This window comes from Grammomys surdaster, unplaced genomic scaffold, assembly GCF_004785775.1.
Source record: "Grammomys surdaster isolate TR1022 unplaced genomic scaffold, NIH_TR_1.0 125156, whole genome shotgun sequence".
NCBI lineage: Eukaryota > Metazoa > Chordata > Mammalia > Rodentia > Muridae > Grammomys > Grammomys surdaster.
Genome location: NW_021620050.1, coordinates 441161 through 456458, shown reverse-complemented (window position 1 = coordinate 456458; position 15298 = coordinate 441161). Strand labels below are relative to the sequence as shown.

General features: G+C 45.7%; 1 protein-coding gene across 2 annotated transcripts in view; it reads left to right on the top strand.

Moving 5' to 3' along the window:
* Positions 1-15298, top strand: part of Notch2 (notch receptor 2) — a 162870-nt gene that overhangs the window by 81669 nt on the left and 65903 nt on the right. For both annotated transcript variants that reach the window (XM_028785178.1, XM_028785177.1), the window contains 2 exons: positions 7958-8217; positions 9688-10023. In XM_028785178.1, the coding sequence (XP_028641011.1) occupies positions 7958-8217; positions 9688-10023 (596 nt within the window). The remainder of the gene's footprint in view (positions 1-7957; positions 8218-9687; positions 10024-15298) is intronic.

Below are 15298 nucleotides of genomic sequence, written 5' to 3'. Positions count from 1 at the left end.
TGATGTGTGCACAGGTCTGGCATGAGGCATGTTAGATTGTAGCATGTTCTTTGAGCTGGAGGAAGCTGAGTACAGAGAAAGCACAGTGTGTGAAGAAAAGCTACATTGAGACAGTTGTCTCAAGACAATTCGCCAGGCCAAAGTCTACTAGGAATCCCAGAATCTTCCCAGGGCTTGGGAATGGTGCACAGTGCTTGAGGCTTGCATGGCAAGCAAGGTCGGACTCTGTCAGCAGTAATATAAAAGTCACCCAAATAGACTGTTAGGTTAATCATAGCAGCATCTTGTATACATTCAAACGTGGACCAGATACTACTTAGTGGTGTAAGGAATGCTTGTCAGGATCACTATACACGACACTTAGAACAGGCATCTTCTCTCAGATGGCTTTTCTGTCATGGTGAAGGGTGCTTTTTGTCAACTCATATGATGAGAGCGGGTTGATGGTGTTTTAGTCACATTTGAATATTTTTTCAGGGTCTAGGGCATATGATAAAGGACTGATTATGTACAGAAAGACATAGGAAAAGCCACCTTCTGCTACAGCAAGGATACAAGCCTCCACACTGTCTGTGTGTCCCAGTTCCATCGTTCAAGGCTGCTGAAGAGCTTGGGCACTCAGCTCCGTCTCAGAGTTCTGATAAATGAGCTCAGACTGTCAGCTGGAAGATAAGGGCACTCACAAAGTTCCCATGTAAATAAAGCATGTCTTCTCCTTGGCTCCCTATTCCAGCCTCCAACAGAGGGTCGTGTTGCTGTGAATGAGCGGGTCTGAGGCTGTGCCTCTTCAGCCTCTTCAGTTCGGATGTGTTAGAATCAGTGTGCTTATTGCTTTATTCAGATGAGAGGGTTGAAAAACCTGAACACCTGTGAACCAAGCGAGGTGGGGCTCCAGAAGACAAGCTCCGGCCTCCCAGCTCCTTTGTTTTTTTCCTGTGGGAAACTTTTAATTTGGAAGCATTCAGCTAATGTGGGAATCAAGATTAACATTTTCTGAAATACTTGTACAAGAAAGGCAGAAATGTGCTGTCCAGGAAGCAGATTTACATAGTAGGAAAAACGCCTGCCTCAGTGTTTGGTAGTCTTTGTGTGTCAGATGTGAGTGTGTGTGTGTGTGTGTGTGTGTGTGTGTGTGTGTGTGTGTGTGAAAGAGAGGTGGGGAGGGAGACAGAGAGTATATATGTGTAGGGTTGATTATATACTGGTCTTTGTTTCCTTTACATCAAACCAAGAAGGCCCTAGAAAGCATGTTTTACCACAAACAGCCTGTTTGGGGCTCCACTCTCCACACCAGCACTTCCTCTTCTCACTGAGTGAAGTATACTGCTTCCTTCTCTTTTTTCTTTATTTCCCTTTCTTTTTTGGAAGTAGCAGTGGGGAGCGAGTGGGAGTGGGGATTGTTGGAAAATGCATATGAGAAAGCAACTTTCATCTCCTGTTACCAGGAAGTTAACTGAAGTCTGTGCTTAAAATAAAACAAAACATCAAACAACAACAACAACAAAACAGTCAGCGGTGAGCACAACCCAGTTAGTTACCTTTGCACAGAGTCACAGAATTAAGAGGTTGATGGGCTAGTGACACGTGGGGCTGAAGTTCTTGAAATGAAGTTACCCGGTGGCCTGGGCTATGGAGTGCAGCAGGGGCGTTTAGACCGGAGTCCGAATGCTTTGAGGCTTTGGGAATTGAAAGTTAAATAGGAACTTTCACTGGTTACTCTAGCTTCGCCTGTTAGCAATTACTTTTATCTAAGGGGAATGGGAACAGGGTAGGGGTGGGTGGTGATGGCAGGAAATCTGGCTGGCATCATGGTCACAGGAAAGAACAGACCGATTTGGGGCCCTTCAAACTATAGACCTTTGTTACTGACCAGTGTTTAATTTGGTTTGTGGGTTCTGTTAGCCCCCACCCCCCACTTACCTTAATGACCAGTCCCCTCCTGAGCTCAGCGGAGGCTGGCTGCCTCTGCAGAGTGGAGGGCTGAGAGGCCCAGAGCAAGAAGAAAGTGGGCTGAAAGCTGAGTTCTGTTTAAAGAATTTTCTGCTGGAAACCAGCCCAGAGGGAGTCAAGAGCAGCTTTAATGAGGAGCAGCTGCACTGCAATCAGCCCACAGGAGACATTTTCCCCTCCACTCCACATTCTGCACAGTTTTTGAAAACTCACGATTTTGAAATTGCTGTTGTGTGAAGAGTGCCCCTCCTTCTTGTGTGTGGTGGGGCTTTGCTTTGTTGTTGTTTTTAATGACCAAATCCTCACCAAAAATAAAAATAAAACTCCTAAAAACAAAAACAAAAGGGTTGCAGTGCAGCCTGGGCACAATTTGGGCTCGCCCTGCTGCGGGAACATTTGGTGGGGAAAGTGGGGTGAGCAAGCCCTGGTGTTTAGTTGGAAGAGAGGTTTATTTCCTCCTCAGACTTCACCCATTTTGGAACTGACAGGGCTGCTCACTGCTTTTGGCTTGTCTCTCGATGGGTGGCTATTCACTTGGGAAATTTTTCTGCTCTGTATTACTGGGGAGACAGCCTTCGCTGTAGTCATTGCAGATAGATGATAGGTGGGAACTGCCATTCGAGTTGCTGCTCCATGTCAAGAATCCAGGCTACTGGGCCTGTGAGGAGCAGGGTCTGACTGGCTGTTTCAGGGAAGGGGGGAGGGCTGTAAAGGAATCCTTTCGGGTGGAATCTTTTCTACTGCTTTTCTCTTTTCTGCCTTCACCCTGTCCTACCATGTGCATGTGAAATGAACAGTAGGTTCTTTTGTGTCATTAACAGTAGACTTTTAAGACATAGGTAATGGATGTAACCGTGGGGACCAGGCAGCAAGCGTCTCTGTGTCTGTGGGTCTGCCTTCTGTGCTCATCTCTAAGAACAGAATCACACCTGTAGCTGTCTGGTTCTGCCGTCTTTTACTTAGCATAACATTTCCAAGGGTCTATGTTGTAGAATGTGTCAGGAGTCCATCCCTTTTCACGGACAAATAATATTTAATTGTGTGGATATAATACCTTTTATTTCTCCTCAGATGATGGGTATTTGAGCTGTTTCTACCTTCAGCTATTATATCATGCTGGTATAAACATATGAACATACGCTTTTTATATGAAGAATGCTAGTATGAACATATGCTTTCAGTTACTGTGGGGTGTGGTGCTTATGTGTATGTGTGTGTGGCAGAATTTTAGAGAAAGATGTATCTTATAATGGAAAGACCAAAGATTGTTGATGCAGCAAGCCAGTAATTTTACTTAACACATACCCAACATTTACCATTTGCTGCATAGTGTTCTCAGTGCTGTGATGATGTGAAGACCTGTGAGGGCAGGCACTCATACTGAGTCTGTGTTACAAGAGAGAGGTTCAGATTCCATGGTGAACCAGATCTGCGGTCCAGGTGGCTGGTTCTGGGGTACAGGCTCAGCAGCGGGGCCAGCAAATGAAGTACAGTAATATAAATGCAGTAAATGTAGTGGTAAAGGCCCGCCATTGGTGCGTGTTGGTGCAAGCAGGGGCTGGTTACCGCCTCTTAGGAATATTTTAGAAATGCTTATGCCAGTCGATAGACATCACCTTACGGTGCCTTAAGCTTCTTCAAGGATGCGTGGAGGTGGGAAAAGAGCCAGCAACAAGATGTTTGGCCTGAGGCTTTTAAGATGATCAGAACTGCTATCAAGAGGGAAACTGTGAACAGGAGTGATAAGCGTTACAGGAATTCGGTTAACAAGACTTGTCAGATCAGCAATTATATATAACTTAAAGGGATTAGATAAAAGGGAGGTCAAATTATGACCTCTAGAAAATTGGAAGACCTGAAAGTTTCACGGGAGAATGATCTTTTCCTAATGTTTGTCTGTAAGTCATTGGCAGGACATGGCATAATAGGTAAACGGCTTAGAAAGCTGAAGCGGTGCCTTTGGAGTCTGTTGTGTTTAAATCCTTGTAACAAGGACACATACTAAACGTATAGTAGAGGTAAGAGCAGTGTAGGCCAGACTTGAATTGAAAATGGCCATGATGGAAGAGGAAAAAGGTAGACCAACTTTGCCAGGCCTTGTGAGAGGCATGGTCACATTCCAGATGGTGCAGGAAGTGGCCCACAGAGCTTCCGGTGGGGATGGGGGCTCCCGAGCAGTGAGCAGAGAAATGTGAGCCAAGCCTGAGCAAGTCCACACTCTCAGAGGTGACTGTGGAGCCTGCTGGATTGAAAGCTGAATTCTGAGAACTGAGGGGTGGATGGAAAGAAAGAGGACTGTCTGCACACTGAGGCTGAGAAGCTAGTTTGTACATGGGTATGCTTTTGTAGAAAGGAAGGGAGGAGGGACTTGGTTGAAACCAGAGGTTAGAAGAGACCTGCATATATTTTAAGGTAAATGCAAAGACATAGAGGAATAGTAAGCCCAGGACATTTTAAGTAGGAAATTGGGTCTTCACCTATAAGTCAGTCTAGTTTCATATGAGGGGTTTTTCTGGCTGTGGGCTTTCGAGGCCTGGCTGCTGTGTACCTTCCCAAGGACTCAGCAGAGAACCCTGACTGCACAGGGACTAAGGGCCCCATGTCCTTGCCAGCTTACAGCCTCCCCCTTTGTTCTTCCTTACACCCAGAGGTGTGGCAGTACAGGATCCCTTGATGTTCTCTGAGTAAGCTAGAGATGCTTCCACCCTCAGAGCTTTGGTGCTTGGTGATCCCTGTCCTGTGTCTCTTTACCTCACACACTTTCCCCTCAGTCAGCTGCCTCAGGTTTTCCTATGTAAAGTTGAATTGTCTCTCTTGCCCCAGAGGATGGTGCTGGGTCCCTGGAACTGGAGTTACAATGGTTGTGAGCCACTATGTGGATGCTAGGATATAACCCAGGGCTGAGACAAGTGCAGCCTATGCTCTTAGCTGCTGAGACATTGCTCCATCCCCACATCCCTTCCTGATCTGTAATGCATCTTTTATGTTCTTGCTTTTGCCCTCTGCTAGAACTACATCCATGAGCACAGAGGCTTTTCCAGCACAGTCGTTCCTCACATCAGCTGGGCATTGGCTCCAGGAACCCCACAGAGCCTTTGGATAAAGTCACATAGTATTTTTTATTCAATCTGTGCATACACTCCCACATTAAACCATCTCCACATTACCTTTAGTGCTTAATATAATGTTCGTGCTGTGTAAATAGCTGTCACAATGTTTATTCAGGGAATAGCAAAGCCAGCTGAACATGGCTAGTGCAGACGCCATATTGCCCCACCTAGACATTTTTGACCTATGGTTGGTTGAGTCCTTGGATGCTGAACCTGTATGTATCCATGACTACTAGAGAAAGCGCCTGGCACTCAGTCAGTATTTGCTAAGTGTTTGCTCTAGCAGTTAATGAATGAGTTTAGTATTTTTTTTGTACTAAACGAGTAGAGTATTCTTAATCATCATTAATGTCATGATTAATAAGCATATTAGATGCTATTAATAGGCTCCATGTCTTCTCTACTGAGGAATTGGCAAACTTCTGCAAAGTTCTAGGGACTAAATATTTTTGTGGGCCATGTGGTCTCACTGCAAATGTTCTACTCTGTTGTTGTGGCAGCCATGGCCATCTGCAAATGAGCAAGCCTGGCAGTGCTCCAATTCGACTATTTATGGATGCGGAAATGGGAATTTATATATTTTCCAAGTGCCACAAAATATGATTTTTTAAGTTTTTCAAGCGTCTACAAATGTAAAGACCATTCATGGTTTATAGGCCATACAGAAACGGGCCACACCAGACCTCTAAGGCATTCCTTGCTTTTTTTCCACTGTGGCCAGCTTCTTAAACACGATCTACTTAGTTGAAACTTATTTTCTATACTTGGTAGGGAATGACTATTTGGATTGAACCCTCGAAACAGAGAATTCAGAAATGCATCTTGGAGGTCTCAGAACTCTCCTGTTGACCCATTTCTGTTTTCCAGGGGACCTTGTTCTCATTGTATGTTCATGATGGTGACATTTAAATGAGTTTGCGTTTTCTCAGCCAATGCCACATGGTAGCGCTGGGGGTGGCGTAACAGTTGAGGAGCAGAGCTGGGCAGAGCCCACCCGGGTTTCCAGGCACACCATTATTCACAGGGTGCATGGTTCCCACCCTGGAGGATCAGCAGGCTTGGTGCCCGGAGGCCTGTTGCTGTGAGTGGGAGGTGGGATACAGTTTCTTAGCATCTTCCACAACACAGCTCTTGAATAAGCTGCAAGTGCTTTTAATAATCCCTCGCAGGGTTAATTTTAGCCCCACCACACTGGTGTTCTCAGTGCCTCTATTTAAGAAAAAAGAAATCCAGCGAAGCTTCACAGCCTATTGTCAAAGCAAGCTGTGATTTGGAGAAGGCATCATGTTTTCCTCAGCAAGCATGGAGAGAAAAATGGTTTTTATTTGCTGAGCATGTTATACTTATAATATTTTTTTTCACATACTTGAGTTTGCCCGGTTCTCACACAATCCCATGGTGTAAGTAGCCCTTTTAACTATTTAAGATGTCAGTGAGGAGAAACAGTCAGCTCAAGGCCTGGACTCTTCTTAAAATTAACTATTTTATTTTTCACTGTATGTCTGTATCTGTGTGTGGGTATGTGCATGTGAGTGCAGGGAAGCCAGAGGCATCAGGTTCTCCTGGAGCTGTAGTTACAGGTGCTTGAGAGCCGCCTGATCTGGGGGCTGGGAACCAAACTCAGGTCCTCTGCAAGTACAGAATGCTCTTAATCACTGAGCCATCTCTCAGTCCCGGCACCCAGACTCTTGACAAGTCCTCTGTCCTTCTGAAGTGCACTCACTGTCTATAGCCAGTCTGTTGGTTTCATCACTGTGAAACCTGCTTGATGAAGAAGCTCAAGAGTCTTCCCTGCTCCTCCCCCGCGGGCCACACTACCATGTACAGTTCTGGGAAGGGGCAGGAGGCCTTAGCTGATTACATCACCACACTGTCCCTGTTTACCAGCTATTTTCGCCACCAGTCATTACAGCTACTACGCAATTCTGAGCATGTTGTCTTAGTTCCCTTGTTTCATACCTTCCTCATTTTCTCAAAAACCTAATGGCTAATGAGGTGTCATCTTTGGTGTGCTTGGTAAAAGCAGGAAGGAATTCAATGCTTCCAGTCATCAAAGAAGATATTACAGCAGCTAGGTTTTGAGGGTGAAGGTTTAGTTTGGTTTAAAGATGTTTTAGGTAGTAGTGGAATGGCTTGTATGTCACTTTCCTGTCCTCCAGAAAGTAAAATTGACAAATAGGTCATTCTGGGGTTCCAGCCAAACAGCACACATTATTGTTAGAAGCACAGTCTTTGTGTTCTTTTTGCATAGTCGTTAGTGGTCCCAATTAAACTTTTCCATTGAAAGTGGAGTCCCCAGCCTTTCCGAGGCTGGTTAGAGAACATTTCTATAAGTGACACGTGTGGTTTGGGGTGGCTGTGTGTCTTATGAACTAAGAGGAATGACTTCTCAAAGGTCTAATTGGAAAATTTGGGAAAAAGTTCATTTGAAGCGGGATCTCATGCAATCCTGGCTGGCCTTGATTTCAGTATGTAGCCTAGGATGGACTTGAACCCCTGACTCTCTGCTTTCCCCTTCCAAATCCTAGGATTGTAGGTGTGTGTCATTATGCTAAGCTAGAGTGTTATTCTTGAATTATTTATTTCCCTGCTCTACACAGTTGCTGGTGGACATATGTGGTAGGTGTATTTTACCTCTGAGGAAGGGTCATGTGGATTGGCTGTTAGTAGACCCTACTGAGTCACCCACCTGGTATTTTTACCTGCCAGGACTCACAGGGACTTGGGGATATAGTAAGTTCTCTAAGCACCGCTTCTCGTGCAGTCAGGAGTATGCAGGCTGTACCTTTACCTTTGTTCAAACTTGAATATTTTCTTGCATGTACCACATCATTTTCTGGTCTTTGGACTCACAAGAAATCATGTGGTTTTCATGGAATTTTTTTTTTTTAATACAGATGTCCAGAGGGCTTCTTGGGAGAATATTGTCAACATCGAGACCCCTGTGAGAAAAACCGCTGTCAGAATGGTGGTACTTGTGTGACACAGGCCATGTTGGGGAAAGCTACCTGCCGATGTGCTCCAGGGTTCACGGGAGAGGATTGCCAATACTCGACCTCTCACCCCTGCTTTGTGTCCCGCCCCTGTCAGAATGGGGGCACCTGCCACATGCTCAGCCGGGACACCTACGAGTGCACCTGCCAAGTCGGTTTCACAGGTAATGGGTTGGGTCTCCGCAGCGACCTGTACTGTGCGAGCTTGTCCTCAGCGCCTCACCCTGTGTTAGCTACTTCTTGCTGCTGTGATAGAACACCGTGATCAAAGCAACTCCGAGAAGAGTTTTTCTCCTGTGGTTCTAGAGGAAGGATACATAGTAGCTAGGAAGGCTTGGGGGGCAGGGGATGTGCCCGGTCAGAAAATTGACTGATCAGTTTTCAACCACAGCCTGCCCTCATCTCTGTGCTTCCTGCAGCAGGGGCTCTGTCTCCTAACAATTCTGTAACCTCCCCAGACAGCACTGCCAGCTGTTTAGATACTTGAGCCTGTGAGAGATATTTCTCATTCAAACTCCCACATCCAGGTCCCCCAACTCCAGTGTCCATTTAGCTCTATAATACAAGAATATGGGGAAAACAAGACTCAGGGACACTTAAATAAAATCTGTTAATAGATAAGTGTTGGCTATTTTAAACAAGTAAAAGGGTTAAAATATGATTAGGAGGACATAAAATATGTGAGATCCTTTTTATGATATAGAAAGAAAATAATTCAAGAATAACATACTAAAACATTTTTTATATTGATGCACTGGGAATCTTAATTTGTAAGATGAGCAGTCAGTGTGTCCACCTTTGGAGAGTTTGAAGGGGCAGAGGAGGAGAAAGAAAAAGGGTAGCTAGCTTGAAGTATTTGCTTAGACATTCAGGAACTGGATTTTCTGGTTTCTAAAACTCTTCTCCCTTCAACTTACTGAAAAAAGGAGAATTGTTTGTCATTTTGGTCCCTGATGTAGACTCTAAACCAACAATTCTATAAATCTACAAGCCAAAATGAACAGAGTACTGAGAAAATTAGACATCATCTGTTGTGTTTGAAGAAAAATGTAGTGTTGATTGTTTCTGTCACTGAAGAGCTCAACTCAGTAACCATATAGTTTAGAAACTCCATGTTTTCTTCATCAGCAGACATGATTGCGAGCCTGTGTGGGGACCCAGCCTTGTTGCTGTGGTGGCTGGCACGGGTGGGAGGAGATAGCATTCATTAGGGGGGGCTGTCAAGGATGGTTTGAAGAGGTGGCAGCTGTTGGGCAGAGTTATCATCATTAAGGGGGGGTCTAGCAGGAAAAAGAGAGGTGTTCCCACCCGAGGAGCAGCTTCATCAATGACCGGGAGCCAGGAGAGCAGGTGGGTCCAGACCCTGGGCCACAGGACTGATGGAATCCTGCTGGCTTCATGTAGCCAACACTCATTTCCCTCATGTCCTCTGTCCCCTGAGTCTTTGAGTCTCACCTTAATGTTCAGAGAGCTTCTGAAAAGCACCGTTTATCTGAAGATCTTCAGGTGACACTGCTATGCTCTGTAGAATCTAAAGTCTAGTGGTCTCCATGTAGGCAGGTTGTTGTTCACTGGCTGGGAGAGGGAGCTGCTGAGTGGCTGAGTGGTACTGACTTCTGTTACCCTTCCTTTAGGGAAGCACTGTCAGTGGGCAGATGCCTGTTTGTCTCATCCCTGCGAAAATGGAAGCACCTGTACCTCTGTGGCCAGCCAGTTCTCCTGCAGATGTCCTGCAGGCATCACAGGCCAGAAGTGTGAAGCTGATATCAATGAGTGTGACATTCCAGGACTCTGCCAACATGGTGGCACCTGCCTCAACCTTCCTGGTTCTTACAGATGTCAGTGCCCCCAGGGCTTCACAGGCCAGCACTGTGACAGCCCTTATGTGCCCTGTGCACCCTCGCCCTGTGTCAATGGAGGTACCTGCCGTCAAACTGGTGACTTCACTTTTGAATGCAACTGTCTGCCAGGTGAGGAACTCTCTCTCGGCTCTCAGGAGTAGGGACAAACCAACCTTAGGATGATGGTGGAGGGAGTGAGAGGCTTAGAACCTCCTTTAGGAAGAAAGCAGGGGAAAGGGGAAGTGAGAGCTTTGTGTGGGGTGGGTTGCTAGTGAGGGAGGGGTTTTATGGGCTCACTGTGGTCCATAAATAGAGCAGGGGGTAATTTAACATGTCAAGAGTTTATGACGATGACTGCTTAGGAAATTGTTTATTGTCCCTTTTGGAGAAACAGCTCCAAGAAAGGGTCAGGCAGATCTGGAGTGGAGAAGACTGTGAGAACCATACGTGTGTGTGTGTGTGTGTGTGTGTGTGTGTGTGTGTGTGCGCGTGTGTGTGTTAAACATTATCCAAAGTGACACCAAGACAGGGACGGGAGGATCTGCTCTTTTATGCTTCTGCCCCCAGCAGAATAGTTACTTCTTGTGTTCTCTCCTTGACTTGGGGGGAGGGTAGTTCTTCCTACCTTAACATAGGAGTTGACCCTTTCACCTTGACGAGGGGGTGGCCCTTAGACGTCATGGAGAGTCTGGAGACTTGAAAGAAGCTAACCAAGGTGTTTTCTGACAGACTCTGATTGACATCATGGGGGAAACTAATCACGACACAACACTGCCATTCTCCTGAGTGCTCAGGTCCCTAGGTACTCACACAACCCAACTCTGAAGTACAGAGGAGGTGTGTTTGGGGGCCAAGAGCCTGGTGATCCTTAGAGGGAGAAAGGAGCAAGTCTGGCCAGCTCACTTCACTCCATATAAAAGTAATGAGGATGCTGAAAAGCAAGAATTTTGATTGGGAACAGAGCATAAGCAGCTGGAGCAGATGAATTCCTAAGCAACGAAGAGTCTGTTTTTATACAAATACCCTTAGCACAAAAACAAAGAGAAAACTGTGTGTGGGGTGTGTGTGCAATGTGTGAAGTAAGCAGGATTGCCTCCAAAAGAAGTTTTTCAGTCATTCTTTGAGTGGGAATCCTAGATTCCGGTGTTGAGAGTATGGCTCACATATAATGGGCTTGTGTGTTTCATCTTTAGGAGCTTAAAGGTCATAGGTCAATCCTTAGTATAAAACCAGATGACAATTTATTTGAAACTTTTTTTGATTTATTTATTTTATGTTTAAGAGTGCTTTGAGTACATGTATGTCTGTACACCACATGTGTACCTAGTGGCCAAGGAGGTCAGAAGAGGGCGTTCTAGTCCCCAAAACGGAAGTTACAGGTACTTGTGAGCTACCTTGTGGGTGCTGGGAACTGCACCTGGATCCTCACCCAGACCAGCAAGGGCTCTTAACCATTAAGCCCTCTCTTTAGAGCAGTGGTTCTCAACCTTCCTAATGCTGCAACCCTTTAGGAAAGTTCCTCATCTTATGGTGACCCCCAGCCGTAGACTTATTTCATTGCTACTTCACTCCTGTAACCTTGCTACTGTTATGAACCTTAATGTAAATATCTGATGTGCAAGGTGACCACAAAGGGGTTGCGACCGCCCGCAGGCTGAGAACCACCGCTCTACAGCGGCTCTGTCGCTGCTCTGTGGCTCTACCGCCGCTCTACCGCTGCACTGGTGCCGCTCTCTATCGCCGCTCTACCGCCGCTCTGTCGCTGCTCTGCCGCCGCTCTGTCGCAGCTCTAGACCCAGTTTGTTGTTTAATTTGGTAAAACTTTACTGACTGACTGCTGTGCCCGAGCCACAGAAAGCAGTGTGTCAGAGCCCTAAGTCAAGCCAGCCACTTAGCCAAGACATACGGAAGTACATTTAATCATACTCCTTTAGTTTCTCTTTCAATCAGGAATAGATAACACTATCATTCTAGAAGCTAAATAAATGTTTAGTAAGAATTACTATCACCTATATTATCATGTAGAAGGAAAGACTAAGATATCTTTCTTTGCACTTGGATTTGTTTGCATTTTAAGACCTAAAAACAGAAATAGAAATATAAACAACTTCCTTTGTAGATATTTTAATATTGCAAGCATTCTAATAATCGAATGCAATGGCCCAAGCGGCTCATTACTGAAGTCAGTGTGATTTGTGGCTGGAGCCGTGTGCCCTTTTCAGCTTCAAGAAAACTGCTTTTAATAATTGCCTAGAACAGTTGGCTGGTTTGGCAGCAAGATATTGACAGGAAGTTAAAGAGGTCAATAAAGGAAGTCTTTAGCTGGGAGAGTGATTATTCACCCGAATTGTTCTGCATTGTTATCCGCTAGGCACGATAAAGCACCTCAGGGAATTCTGAGAGAGTCCAGGAAAGGCTTGTCAAATGAGAATAGCGGCTCCTCCTTGAGAAAGGAAATAACCAGGGATTCCGCAGCCAGTGGACTGCCAGGGCTGGAGTGGCGGAGTAAGGAGGTTTGGCTGTATTTCATGCTGTGCTTGGGGTGTGTGTGTATGCATGTGTGTGCATGTGTACATGTATGTGTGTGTGTGTGTGTGTACGTTCATGCATGTGTGTGCACACATCTCTAATACTTTGCAGTTAATTTTTTGAGTTTTCTCAGGGGAAGTATCTGGAGTCTGGCATGGTAAGTCACTTACTGAGAGTTGCACAGCTGATACTACCTATAGAAGCCGGCCCCTGGAGCCCAGGCAGGTCATTTCCAAAGCCTGTGCCCGGTATACCTGGTGGCCGTCACACTGCTCGTGTGCTTCTGAGGCTGCTTTGCAGTGTTTGACATCTCATTACATGTTTTGAGCAGTTTGGATTAAAATTAAAAGTAGTTTACTTAAGAGGAAAAGAAGACACTTCCATTGTAAGCCATTGGTGTTTGTTTTGCAAAAGCCCAGGTGTATGGCACACAGCACAGAGGACATAATTCACCAGACTAGTGCTTGCCTTTTGGGATCACGTGATCTGGGACAGATGACTGCCTTCTGTATGTATAGAAGGAGTGGGTGGTGCACAGCACTGTGAGCAGGTAGGCTTTTCCAGAGCGTGGAAGACCTCATGCTCTCTTCCATCCCAGGAGAGGTCTGGGCAGTGCTCTCTCAGGTTTCCCTGGAGAATGGTCACAGTTCTTTCTTACTGTAGTTCCCTTGTCACATCCCCTTCCTCGCCCCTGCTCTGGACAGGGATTGAGAGGCTGCTAGAATAGGAATCTCTGTGTGTTAGCACCCCCAGCCTGCTAGAATTGTCATTTCAGTTGTCACTGTGGGGAAACTGAGTCAGTGGGGCACAAGGTCTCCTGCATCCCCTGCGATGCTGTTTCCTGCTACAGTGCAGGTCTTTGCACTTCTAATCGTACTCTGACCACTCTGTTTAAAATTATAGCCATCCCCTCCAGACCCTCAATTACTGGCCCTGGCCTAAGTCTTTGTTTTCTTTAGAGTTCTACTGTATAATTTGTACTCTGTTATTTCCCTCATTATGCCTGTTGGCTATTGCCTGTTGTTTCTAAGCTCGACTGAAGGTCAGGATCCTTGTTTTTGTTTATTGATCACTGTCCCAAACACCTGAAAACAGGGCTCGTATGGAACAGGCCCACAAACACTTGACCGGCTGACTGAGTGTAGAATCCTGTCAGGATGGCGGTTGTAACTGATCTCATTTCCTGTCTGGAATCCTGCATCTCAGGTTTGGCTGCTTTTGTCCAAGGACACTCTAATACTGAATAAAAGTGATTTTGAGAGTTTTCAGTTCTGAACATTGGAGAGAAGCACATAAGTTAGTGATTCTGTCTGTATGGTTAAGGTGCAGTTTTTTCCTGCAAAGAGCACTGTGGTTACCGTGTTGACTGCAGCACTGCAGGACCCAGGAGGAAGGAATTCACACCACAAAAGTGATTCAGTTTGTGCAACATTGAGAGAAATGTTCACAGTTGGAGCAGGTACTGGAAGGTACTGGCTTTCTTTTCCTTTTCTCGCTATACAGTGACTTCTCGAAATGCCCACTGCTGTCAGTGCAAGCTTTTTCTTGTAAAGGTGCAAGGGCCTGTATGCTGTGCAGGCTGAGTATATATCATCTCCCTGACAGAGTAAAGACCTCACACTTCTCTGTGCTCTGTTGTTGCAGAGCAGAAGTACAACCAGCAGTGGTTCCCTCTACCATTTTCACACTCAGGAACACACACTTTTCTCTTGCATGTTCTGATCGTACCCCACAGCTTCGACTTTGTGAGATATCTTTCCAGGAAAAAAATGGCATCTCTTTTTGGCTTTTGTCCAGCTCCACATCCCCAGCTTTCCATTATTCCTCAGTCTCTCAGTCTGGCCTGAGTGTCAGCCCATTGCTTCTCTTCTTCTCCCAGCTGCCCTCCACTGTCATTGAAAAGGCCTGAAGACAGGAAGACACCGACTCTCCTGAGAGGGCTGCCTGGAACGATGTGTCCCTCACTGCGAATGTTGTTCAGCAGAGTGGCCCACAGTTTCTTGAAGGCACAGTCTTAAAATGGCCCTTCTGAGTTTAGTTTTCTCCTTTTGGCCTTTTAAGGACTGGAGTTGGCTTTCAGCAGTGAACCCTTTAGTGTGGCCGTGTGAGTCCTTCTGTGACTGATGCATCCACCTACTCCTGCATCTGATCTGTGCATTACTCCTCCTACAGACTTGAAACATTTTAAAGAGATGTGGCTGTAACTTACTGTCCTGCCCCTACTTGTGGATGGACAGTTTCTTTCGAGAACTTGCTAGCCCTTTTCAGAAAGAGTTCTAGCTCTTTAGTTGTTTTAATGTTACTATTTGTCTCTGCATCTCTATTTTAAAAGTGTCAATCATGTCTTACTTGGGGGAGGAATGAATGTGGCTTGAGTTTGCTCAGATCTGGGGACTGTTGACCTAAGATCTGTTTTTCAAGTTGTTGAAGGTAAGCTCTGGGCTCTCGTACAACAGCCTGACTAATACTGGGCAGTGCTCAGCCCCTCCTGGGTGCTGCTGACCAGCCATGGAATTCTGGGCTAGTGAGCCCAGCCCAGTTCCCTCAGCTTTCCACATTTATAATATACAGAGCTTAAAGGAGATGATCTCCAGCGGATGCTCTAATCTCCTGCATGCAAAATGGTATGAGTTCATATGTTTAAGAACCTTCCCTAGACTGACAGGTTTATTGAGAGATAATTTACACACTATACAGTTCTTCTTATAGATGTACAGTTCTGTGGCTCTTACTAGACTTACAGATTTGTGTCATCATCTCCACAGTCAATTTTGTAATGTTCTCACACTGCAGAAGATCCACACACCGGCTGCCATATGCCGCCCATTCTTCGTAACTCCCTCCAGTGCTTGGCAATTGCTGATGGCCTTTGTGA